General features: G+C 42.9%; 1 protein-coding gene across 1 annotated transcript in view; it reads left to right on the top strand.

Annotated features, from left to right (window-relative positions):
• Positions 1–12,279, top strand: part of LOC114802258 (centrosome-associated protein 350-like) — a 38,669-nt gene continuing 26,390 nt past the window's right edge. The window contains 10 exon segments of the mRNA XM_029000975.1: positions 1–330; positions 675–762; positions 1,539–1,629; positions 2,056–2,099; positions 2,187–2,295; positions 2,414–2,561; positions 3,550–4,046; positions 4,727–4,837; positions 7,021–7,134; positions 10,846–10,962. Coding sequence (XP_028856808.1) covers positions 1,557–1,629; positions 2,056–2,099; positions 2,187–2,295; positions 2,414–2,561; positions 3,550–4,046; positions 4,727–4,837; positions 7,021–7,134; positions 10,846–10,962 — 1,213 coding nt within the window. The 5' untranslated portion in view covers positions 1–330; positions 675–762; positions 1,539–1,556.

Here is a 12,279-nt window from a genome sequence, read left to right as displayed (position 1 = left end):
CAGTTGTTTGGGTAATGGCGGACCGTCAAACTAAACGACGGGTAACCGAAGCCGAAAGTTAGACCGGGAAAATGTCCCCGAAGGCGGGTAGATAGTAAACTGAGCTAACGCGTGTAGCACATGTCAGATAGCGTAATAGACATAGGCGTGACTGTGCGGGGGATTCGAGAAGACGTATAATGCCCTCCCGGCTAAGCCTGGTGTTAAATATCCTGCTAGCTGGTTAGCTGACGTTAGCATTACAGCTTGTGCGTGTGGGGTTGAGGTTCAGTTTTAAGTTAAAGGGCCTTGCTTTGTCGGTAGTGGAGAAATCAGGAAACGCTTCTCCGGGTGAGTAAAGAGTGGACTTAAGAGCCTGTAGAACACAATTAAATTTGTATTCAAGGTAGTACCACTTGTCTGGAGGAAGAGTTCAACATGCGCCAGTTTCACGGTGTGTTTTACGTTGATTTCGTTCTTCGACGACATGACTAGAAATACGGTCCACCGGAGCGTTTTCGCAACCAGCGGCGTGTCCGCTTTAATTCGTCAGCACACGATTGCGTAATTTATCTTGTAAAATTGCCATATGTCTGTTTTCATTATAAACCGGTGCGCCAGCTTTCAGGGTTGGTGATACCCGCTGACGTTCAAAACGTCATATCGAACTCCAGACTCATAAGTTCTACCTTCAGGTTTTGGAACAGGTTTCACCTGGCCGATGTGTCCCGCAGTTCAGCTGATCAGGAGGGGTCCTGGTTCTCTAAATAAATCTGTTCCAAGGTGAGCCCCCGCCCCCCGAATCCCACTGAGTGTACAATACAATTCATAAATTTCCCTAACAATGTAATCTGGAGGAAATTACCTTTCACCAAACTATTGAAGCTACACCATGGGCCCCAAATACCAGTCAAACAAATATACATAAGTGAAAGAGCTTGATGGTTTCTTGAAAGATAATAAGCTATAATGAAGAATCCCTGCCCTGCACCCATTGATCTGGGACCAGGAAGAGGTGGTGATTGAAATAAGTCATGTGATTGGTTTGTTTATGACTTCAATATCTGCAGTATGAAATTTGAATCTGTTCCTCCAGTTTTTATCTTGGCTTTTCTGCTTAAGGCATTATGAGTCACAAGTTTGCAAAACAACGTGTGTTCTTATTGTACTGATATAATTAAGCATGTAAGGCTGGCAAACAGCACATGAATGTGCCTCCAGCGCAGCACAGTCTCATTTTTCTAACACACTGTTGATGTTTCTTCGGGAATGTTACATTTTTTTTATTCATTTTTGGGATCGGTCATATGTTAACTTTTTGTCCAGTTTAAAATGCGGTCTTGGTTTTGATGTTGCAATTTGCTTAAATGTCAGACTGCTATTCTAAAGAAAATCATTATAAATATAATAAAATAATAGAATAAAATAATTTCACTTGCTGCCTTTGGAACACTTCAAAAATCACAAAAAGTGAATGTGCATTTTTTAAATCCACTTAATCTTTTCTTAAATACTTCTTTAAATTATTTTATGACTATTTGTGTTTCTTTTTCCTTCAGAACAGGTGAAATTCAGCAATGTGGGGTCAGAAGTGGGATGAGGCACAAGTGGCATCCACATGTCCAGCCCCAGTGCATGATAGTGCTGGAGGTCAGCACCTTGAACTTTATTCTGCCTAATGTTTCTAAACCATAGGTTGCCTTGAATCATTACTTAGCAATGAATAGGGCCCTATGATCCAGACCACTTGCCTGATTCCGTGCAAAATCGGCAAACTCCATTCAGCTCTGCAAACTTTTGGTCATGCAAACAAATCATCTGATGCACATGGTTCCAGTTCATTATGCAAGTGGACATAACTTTTTCAGGTTATCCCAATGTTTGTCATATTGCATTTGTTCTTTTCATCCCATCCATTCCATAATCACACAGTTTTTAGGTGAATAAACACATTTATAACAGAAAACGTCAGAAGAATTCAAATGAAAAAAGGACCCTTAATGAGTAGTGACTTATTTGCACAATTTTCATTTTTGTGGAGTGAATGTTCAGTCTTAAAAATGTTGTTCCCCTCAGAGCTGACTTCTGCGATGAAGAGCCTAAATCAGACCAAGGCAGCGGTAAGTTAGTCCAGACCTGAATGAACATACCCCTCAGGTGTGTTGTTCACTGTGGTGAAATAAAACCTAACACTGTTCTGCTCTCAGCTGCGGCACATTGAGAATCAGTTGGAGGCTGTCCCAGGGACTGGGGTAATGCTGGATTCGGTGATGGGCACCAAGAAGCCTGGAGCCTCTCGAAAAAGTGCCAGGAGAGGTCAGGACTACTTTTATCCTAGAAATGCTGTTTGTCCAAAATCACTCTTTGTGAAGTCATATGTGTGTATGGTCTTATACAATTTCTTTCAATACAAATTTTCCTTCTCTATGTTCAGATGGGAGACACTCTAACAATGCCTCCAAGTCAGGAAGTCACCACAGTCCAGAGAAGAGCTCCCGCAGCCCACTGAGGAACACCACAATGGACAGTAATACCAGAAGAGCTGGTGGTGTGGAGTTCAGGGAACCAGTGGCTTCATACAGGTGAGCACAGCGGAGTCAATTTATACAGTCAAAAGTTTGGATCCGCGTACTCATTTATGGTTTAGATTTACGGTTGAAAATGCAGGACTATGAAATAACACGTCAAGTTATATAATGAACAAAAAGTTGATCACAGCATAGGGGCAGTGGTGGCCTTGCAGGTAAAGAAACAGGCCCGTAATCACAAAGTTGCCGGTTCAAATCCCCAACCGCCAAGGTGCCACGAGCAAAGCACCGTCCCCATTCACTGCTCCCCGGGCGCCTGTCATGGCTGCCCACTGCTCACTGAGGGTGATGCATTTTGTTGTGCCACTGTGTGCTGTGCTGCAGTGGTTCACAATGACTATCGTTTCATTTCACATCTTCTTTTCTTCTCTCCACCACCTTAAGTTGGACAACAGGGACTGTTTCCGACTGTCCTGAAGGTTCTCATCATCATCCGTCATTCATGTTTGAGTGCACTCATCTCAGTGCTTTTCATGTGGCAATAGTGAACAAAGCAGCCATGAAAAAAGGCAGATTCATCAAACAGACTTCACTTTCTCTTAATACAACAAATACTGAATATGGGATTCTTCAAATGGCTCCATCTTGTCTACAGAACCACCACAGAGTAGGGGCCATGTAGTCTGGTAGTGTATATGGGTGAGATCCAGAATTGTCTGCTATGATTACTCAATTTCTTAGGTTTGATTTAGTACCCACACTGCAAGTCTTGAGTCCTGTAGTGAATCAGAGCACCTTACAACCAGTAGTGACAGGGACAGTCCCCCTGGAGACACTCAGGATAAAGTGTTTTGTTCAGGGACACAATGGTAGTGAGTGGGGTTTGAACCTGGGACTTCTTGGCTACTACCACCCTACTTCTTCATTAGGTCTTAGAACAAAGCCCTGTCTCTGCTTCATCATGTGGCATTTTATTTTATTCTGGTGCTCAGTAGTGGATCACGTTTTGAATTGCGCCTGATTCCGTGTCTCTTCTCTCCAGGGAAGTGTCTCCACCCCCTGTTCAGGCGCTGGTGTCCGAGGCTGGCAGCTCAGTGGTGGAGCCGAATGGTGGTCTGAGTCAGCTGGTCTACCAGAGCGATACACGTGACCTGCAGTCCCTTGACCTGGATAGCCCCCTCTCCTCCACATTGGACAGTGTTGCAGTGCGTCACCTTAATGACAAGTCAGCCATTGATGCTGTGCACCAGCCTCCTCCTGAGTCTAGCGTCCGGCTAGAACCTCCCCAGTGCTTAATCAGCCCTGGCTCCTCCTCCCAGCGGCTGGAAAACCTGCGTCGGCGGCAGCATGACGAGAAACTTGAGAAGCTAAAGGAGCGTATCCGCCGCCAGCGAGAGCACCTGGAGGAGGCGGCTGAACGCAAAAAGTTGCTGGGATACTTGGAACAACCTGTCGGCATTGGCAGGACTGCCAGTGGCGGTGTTACCGCTGCCAAAGTACGCAAAGTCACTTATGCCCCTCCAGCGCCAATTTACAAAGGTAAGTTGAAGTTGAGCTTTATCATTTCAGCTATATACATGTTAGACAGCACATAGTGAAACGAAAGAATGTGCAACACGGACGAACTGGGCTACATAAAGTTCAAACAGGGGACTCAGGAAGTGCAAGAATAACGAGACAGCAATAAATAGTGCAAATACTGCTGTGCAAAATGGAACAGTACATTAATAGATGATATTACAGTATAACAGAGGTACTGGTGAGTCCATGAGTGTTCAGGTGACTGATGGCTTGATGAAGCTGTGAGGGTTCCGAACGCTTCGGTACCTTTTTCCAGATGGTAGGAGGGTGAAGAGTGTATCACCATGCTGGTGGCTTTCCTGATGCAGCGTGTGTGGTAAATGTCCATTATGGAGGGAAGAGAGACTCGGGTGATCTTCTCAGCTTCCTCACTATCCGCTGTAGGGTCTTGCGGTCCGATACGGTGCAGTTCCCAAACCAGACAGTGATGCAGCTGGTCAGAATGCTCTCAGTAGTCCCTCTATAGAAGGTGGTGGGAGATGGGCTGTCCTCAGAGACGCTGCTGGGCTTTCTTGGCAGTTGAGCTGGTGTTGAGATTCCAGGACTCTCCACACATACTGCTTTAGTATTTCAACTAAATATGTTATATGCTGTTGTACACTGTTACAAAATGTTATTCCATTATTTGATTAATATAGGTTTCAACACCAGTGAGGCTAAACCGCAGGCTGTGGATGGGAAACCGTGGAAGGAAAAGGACCAGAGCCTAAAAGGGGAGATTTACAGAGACTTGACATGGAAGATCGCCGGTAAGAACAAAGCTGCATCTTTTTTCAGGTGGAAACGTTTGAAGGTGGTGAAACCATGAAGATGGTGAAATGCATACAGGGGTGATGGCATCATCTGAAGCAGCCTTCCGATAAAAAGATAAATTTGCATTAATTGCAAAAGTTCTGGTTTTAACTAGTTAAAATATTTCATCGATTTACAGCCAGTTTAAGCTTGAACGTAATACATTTCCATTACACATTTAAATAATGACACATTAAATGGCCCATGACATTAATGTTTTTGCTTTTATGTCGGCTTTAGTGTCTGATGCAGAATTACAGCCACTTTGATCCAATCCCACAATTAGATTGCCCAAGGATGCGCCGTTTCTGTGTGTGTGGCGTTAAATTCTAAGGACGAGAGAGGCATGACTAGGAGTAGAGTGGCTCATAGAAGTTGTGGGCATTTGTGGAAATTGTCATCAACACCATTCACCAAACACAAAGTCGGCTTACGTTCATTTTTTCTGGCACAACAGTATTAACCCACTTTCGTGACTACACTAAAAGCAACAGCAATGCTTCGCTCGTTTGTAAGCCATGATAGTCAGTAGAGATAATGTTTTAGGGGAGGGGTGGGAAATTGTCTGGGTGAAAAAAGCTTGAGAAACGGCGGGGTATCCTTTCCACTTATGACTACATTAGCGGACAAATTCCAGATCCAACCGTCTGAACGGCGACGCAGAATGGCCAAAGTACTCTTTTCACCTATCGCCATTTTTAGCCGCTGCAGGACCAAATACAGGCAAGGGGAACTCAAGTGGAAAGTGGTAATCTCACAGTGACATTTTCATGTCATGGAATAAATAATAAAATGTAAATGCAAAAAGTATTAAAAGATTATGTAAGTAACAACCACAGTCTAAAATTAAGAATAAAAGTTTTTGAATCTTACTGAGAGCAAAATATGCTTCCTATATAATAATATATCTTCTGATCACTGGTCCACTTCCTTACCTGCTAGGCCAACACTGGTGCTTTTGTGTAGAACAGAATAATTGTTTTGGATTTTGACCTTAATAGCTTCCATATTTTCACTGGTGAGTGAGGATGGAGATCTTGTATATACGCTACTCTCAATAAGTTAGGGATATATTGAGAGACTTAGTGGATGTCATACAAATAGTGTTTGTTTCACTTCAGGCATTTTTGGGATAGGAAGGCAGTTGTATTGGGGTGATAAACACACCTCATCTTGTGTTTTCCATGTAATGGTCCCATTGTGTACAGTTGTGCCTTATAACAGGGGTTCTAGGGGGTACTAGGGTTTCCAGCAAACCATTCGCCTCTTCACCACTTTGCTTGAATGCCAGACGACTGTTGCAGGTGACTCCACTGACACCAAGACACCACCATGAATGTTTGCAGTGGGCACAAGACCATGTGACCTGGACAATGCAGCAGTGGCCTACTGTTGGGTGTCTGGTCATCTTGCACAGAAATGATGGTTGTCAGCTTTGCTGGAGAAGGCGAGGTGAACATTACGCGGAGGTCAACATGGTCCCCAGGGTTTGCTTTGGTGGAGGAGGTGCAACAGTCTGGGCAGGCATCACCCGTCTCCGAAAACTCAGTCACTGCACATTCTTACCTCAGAGACCTCATAGAACCCATCATCATCCCCCAATTCTGCCAGCACACCCCCAACTTTCTGTTCATGGATGACAATGCTCCACCACATCGTGGCAGAATTGTCACAGCTCAACTTCAGGAAGTTGGAGTGCCTCATGTTGTGTGGTCATCAATGTCCCCTGACCTGAACCCCATAGAGCACGTCTGGGACCAGTTGAAGCAGAGACTGAATGATCGTACCCCACCCCCACATGACCTGAATTGCCCATAATTACTTTGACCTTTTCATGTAATGCCTGCCGTTACACCACTTACAGCATTTACAGCCCTTATCCAGAGCAACTTGCAATCAGTAGTTACAGGGACAGTCCCCACCTGGAGACACTCAGGGTTAAGTGTCTTGCTCAGGGGCACAACGGTAGTAAGTGGGGTTTGAACCTGGGTCTTCTGGTTCATAGGCGAGTGTGTTACCCACTAGGCTACTACCACACCAGGTGGCGCTTTAGGCACCGATTTAGCATAGTGCGGTGTTCTAAATATGGTTTTTATTATTGAGTTGCTCTCCTTTAACTACTTTGTCTTGTGAATGGCAGAAAGTTCCAGGCCCAGGCTGAGGGTGGGTGAGCATGCTGAAGAGAAGAAGCCTGCAAAGCCAGTGAGGAAAGTACACAGATCAGCTTCTGCTCCGGAACACAAAAACAGGCCAGGTGGGACCCGTACTCTCTGACTGAGCATATGTATGTATTTGTTGTTTACACACACATTTACAGGTAATTTGTTACCTGGAAAGTATTCAACTTTTTCCACGTTTTATTATGTTACAGCCTTATTCCAAAGTTGATTAAATTGGGGTTTTCCCTCAGAATTCTACATAAAACACCCCAATGGCAAATTCATTAAAAATAAAAACTGAGATAAAACTGATGTAAAGAAGTATTCACAGCCTTTGCTCAGTATTTTGTTGATGCACCTTTGGCAGCAAATACAGCCTCACGTCTTTTTGAATATGATGCCACAAGCTTGGCACGCCTATCCTTTGGCCCATTCCTCTGTGCAGCAGCAGCAGCAACAACAACAACAACATTTGTTTCTTATGTAGCCTAAAATCACATACAATACGTCTCAATGGGCTTTGACAGGCCCTACAGTTGACACCTCCACACTTGACCTGCACACAAGGAAAAACTCCACACAAAAAACCTTTAGGAGAGAAAAAAAAGAAAGGAAGAAACGTTGGGAAGGAGTGATACAGAGAGGGACCCCCTTCCAGGGTACAGTGAGCCTGCAAATGGTGTCAGTGCAGGGCTGGTGATTATTTGTCCAATAAGAGGAAAAAGTCCTACAGTTGTAGAGGTGGAGAAGTCCAGAGTGTAGTCCAGTGTCATGGTGTTCATTACGTGTCCATTATGATGCTACTGGTCCTTTTGAAGATCCCTGAAGCTGTAGCTGTAGCTGTAACGGTGGTGGTGGCTGTGGTGACCCTCTGGTTCATTTCATGCTGGGTCATCGTTTAGCAGTTGTCAAGAACCAGGATTTATCTGCTTGTCTCTTCACTGGAGTCTGCCAGTAGTCTGGGTGCTTGATTCCGTACCTCGGAGAAAAGAAACAGAAGCAGCGGCAGATGGTGGCATTGTACTGATACTGAAATATGTGGTTATAGTGGTATATTGGTGCTACAGTGGCCCGGTACCCTAACTAGGACAGCCTAACTAGGGTGAATTTAACACTGTCTGTGTTTAAGGGGGACTGTGTAATAAAGTGGACTTAATAATTGACACTGTGTCTGGAACTTTAACAGAAGACCAGAGAAAACAGATGTGTTTTCAGTTTAGATTTAAACACTGAGACTGTGTCTGAGTCCCGGACACTGACCGGTACGCTGTTCCTCAACTGCGGTGCTCTATAGGAGAAGGATCTGCTCCCAGCTGTGACCTTCTGTATCTTGGGTACTAAGGGTTCACTCAGGTACTGCGGGGCGAGACCATTTAGAGCTTTATATTAGGGGTGTGCAAAAAAATCGACAAAAGAATCCCGATTTTCCCCAAAGGATCCAAAATCGATTCATATTTACCATTTTGTAACTGCGCGAGTTTGTTTTTCCGGATAGGAGTTGGCCAATCCTATAGATGGCGCTATGCTGGTTTCTGCTCAGATAGCAAGTGGGTGTGTGCAAGCAATGGATGGACGTGCCATGGAAAATGCAATGGAAAAGAAAATTCAACCTTCCCCATCCCCAAACGGTTTAGGTAAAGAGAAAATGTTCACAATTAATTAATATTTCAAATGTTACACTTGATACAGCACTTTACAGCCAAATGTAGTAGCATTTTTATTTATTCTGATAATGGAACTTTACAACCAAATATAGCAGCTCTTTTTTTTTTTATTTACTAAATTTAATTTAAATTTAATTTATCTAAAGTGTCAATTTAAGTTTATATTTTTGCAACAGTTTATATTTTTGTAATGTTACTAATATCTCAGGGCTGTATTTAGTTTCAGACTATTGGAAAATAATAAATAATTAAAATCTTTTTGAACCAAGAATCGATCAAATCAAATTGTGACATTATCTGAATCGTACACCCCTACTTTATAGGTCAAAAGTAGGATTTTGTAGTCAATCCTAAATTTCAAAGTCAGTCAGCTTTGTCAATTCTGCCACATGTACAGGACATACAGTGAATTGAAATTGCGTTACTCTCAGACCCATGGTGCATACAAGTAACATTTAAATACAAAACAGTAACATTAAATACAACAATAACATTAAATACAAGGGTATAAAAATAGGCATAATATATAAAAACACAATATACAAATAAGGGCACATGGTGGAGAGTGCAAACCACGTAAACAATGTGAACAATGTAGTGCAACAGAGCAGTCTTGAAACTGACTGAGTAGTGTGAGGTAGAGAAGTTTGTGGGGCAGAAGGGGGGAGTGGGGGCAGAGCCGGGAGAGAGTTGAGCTTCCTGACAGCCTGATGGGTGAAGCTGTCCTTCAGTCTGCTGGTCCTGGCCTGGAGACATTGGCCTTATTATGGGGTGTTGTGTGTACAATTTTGAGGGGGAAAAATTATTTAATCCATTTTGGAATAAGGCCGTACTATAAGAAAATATTGACAGTCCAACTTTGTCCCTTTGCTCGGTGGACATCTCCCGGTTAGGCAGGGAAATAATAAGCCACTTACATCCCCTCCCCCATCACATGCAGTGTGTGCATATTTATTTGGCTGTGATCCTGTGGGAATGTGTACTACTATGTTTTGCATGTGGACTAGTCAACTTGTCCCCCTGAGCCTCATTTCTCTGTAATATTGTGGCTACAGACAACATTGTTTTTTCAGGGCCGATATTGATACTACTTAATGAGGTCTGATGATCAATATGAATTGACAGTAAAAATGTTTAATTTTACAAAGTTTACAATCAAAAGTTTACTTGGAAAATGATTCATGATACTAGATAAAACAGAAGCATGCATAAACAATACAGATTTATATTCACTGTATTCATAACTTTTGCAACAAGAATAAGGCATAAAAAAAAGCATTTAATGAAAAATTAGATGCCTGAGCTGGACTAGTAAAACACCTTTATCATTAACACCTCTTGGTTTGGAAACTTGATCAGTAAATGATCAGTAGATATGAGAACACGTTCTCATCAGCAGGAGAAATTCTGTTATGGAAGCTCAGATAAGCTCCTTTGAGCTGGCTGTTAGAATGCGGGCATTACAGGGATCCTTGCTGCCTCTCAGAATGGCCGGTTTGTGAGGCACTTTGTGCCAACGTACATTGTAAATAGTGCTTTACAAATACAGTTATTACACACATGCTTTCGATGGATCAGAATATCACCACATCAAGGGTTATTATTCTGACATTTTCAACAGTATGACTGGGAAACCAGGCTTCCTTTTGTAAATGCTGGTATTCACTGTGTAAGACGGTTTTAATGTTTTAATGTGGGGAAACATCAGTTGCATTCCTTTCTCAGTAACAGTCTTCACTTAGATGAACATCTCCACCTGTCCTCCTTCAAGTGACAGCGGGCTTCTGCGCACATTTTTCAATTCACATTTTTCTTATGTTATTTTGTTATGTTCTGAAGTTTATTTTATAGTCTGAGCAAGTGCTTGGTGTGGTGTAATGTTCAGAACATTAGGAGGTTCTCCCTTACTACTGTACTCACTTCTACCTTCACAAATTAGTCAATAATTCACCATATCAGTTTGCACGACAATTTCAAGGAATGAGTGTCTCATTTTTTGGCCCAGAGGCATATGCTTGTCAGAAAGGGCATTCTAAAGGAGGCTGTAAAAGGGTTATGAAAAGATTTTTGTCCACCTGGTCTTTCTGTGCATGGTAATGTTGTCACTTGATCTTTATACACATTTTTTTCTCTGGTATGCAGCTATCAGCACATCATCCTGGCGTGATGGCCAGAAGCTGGTGAAGATGGTACTGGGTCACCCACCACGGGTAGAACGTGAGTCCCGTCCACAATCTGCAGACAAAGCATTTCCAGCACGTGAGTGGTTTTCCCAAATGCACAAACCTGGCAACCTCTGCATGCCATTGCAGATTGCGAGAATGGGAAGGATATTTAATTTAAGTGGCTTGCTGATTTTGTAAGTTTGTCCAATGACAAAGAAATGAAAAGTCTCTGAACAGTATCATTTAATGGTAGGTTTATTTTAACAGTGACAGATAGCACAAAGGAAAATTGAAAAAATAACTTTAAATAAAAGATAGAGACTGATTTGCATTTCATTGAGTGAAATAAGTATTTGAACCCTCTAACAAAAAAAGACTTAATACTTAGTGGCAAAACCCTTGTTTGAAAGCACAGAGGTCATTTCTTGTACTTGATGGCCAAGTTTGCACACATTTTAGGAGGAATTTTGGTCCACTCCTCTTTGCAGATCATCTCTAAATCACTAAGGTTTCGAGGCTGTCTCTGTGCAACTTTGAGCTTCAGCTCCCTCTATAGGTTTTCTATTGGATTAAGGTCAGGAGACTGACTAGGCCACTCCATGACCTTAATGTGCTTCTTCTTGAGCCACCCCTTTGTTGCCTTTGCTGTATGTTTTGGGTCATTGTCGTGCTGAAACACCCATCCACGACCCATTTTCAATTTCCTGGCAGAGGGAAGGAGGTTGTCGCTCAGGATTTTACGATACATGGCTCCGTCCATTTTCCAGTTGATGTGGTGAAGTTGTCCTGTGCCCTTAGCAGAAAAACACCCCCAAAGCAAAATGTTTCCACCTCCATGCTTGACAGTGGGGACGGTGTTTTGGGGGTCATAGGCAGCATTTTTCTTCCTCCAAACACGGCGAGTTGAGTTAATGCCAAAGAGCTCAATTTTGGTCTCATCTGACCACAGCGTTTCCAATGCTTTTCTTGGTTACTGTGGTCCCAGCTACTTTGAGGTCATTAATTAACTCCTCCCTTGTAGTTCTAGGATGATTTCTCACCTTTCTCAGAATCATTGAAACCCCACGAGGTGAGATCTTGTGTGGAGCCCCAGACCAAGGTCGATTGATGGTCATTTTATGCTCCTTCTATTTTCGAACAATTGCAGCAACAGTTATCACCTTTTCTCCCAGCTTCTTGCTAATGGTTTTGTATCCCATTCCAGCCTTGTGCAGGTCTACAATTTTGTCTCTGACATCCTTGGACAGCTCTTTGGTCTTTCCCATGTTGGAGAGTTTGGAGTCTGCCTGATTGACTGATTCTGTGGACAGGTGTCTTTTATACAGGTGACTAGTTAAGACAGGTGTCATTAATGAGGGGGACAAATTGAGTAGGCGTGTCTAACCACTCTGTGGGAGCCAGAACTCTTAAT

The sequence above is a fragment of the Denticeps clupeoides genome, chromosome 13 (assembly GCF_900700375.1).
Source record: "Denticeps clupeoides chromosome 13, fDenClu1.1, whole genome shotgun sequence".
NCBI classification, from domain to species: Eukaryota; Metazoa; Chordata; class Actinopteri; order Clupeiformes; family Denticipitidae; genus Denticeps; species Denticeps clupeoides.
The sequence above is the reverse complement of the archived record's forward strand: the minus strand, read 5'-3'. Positions and strand labels throughout refer to the sequence as shown.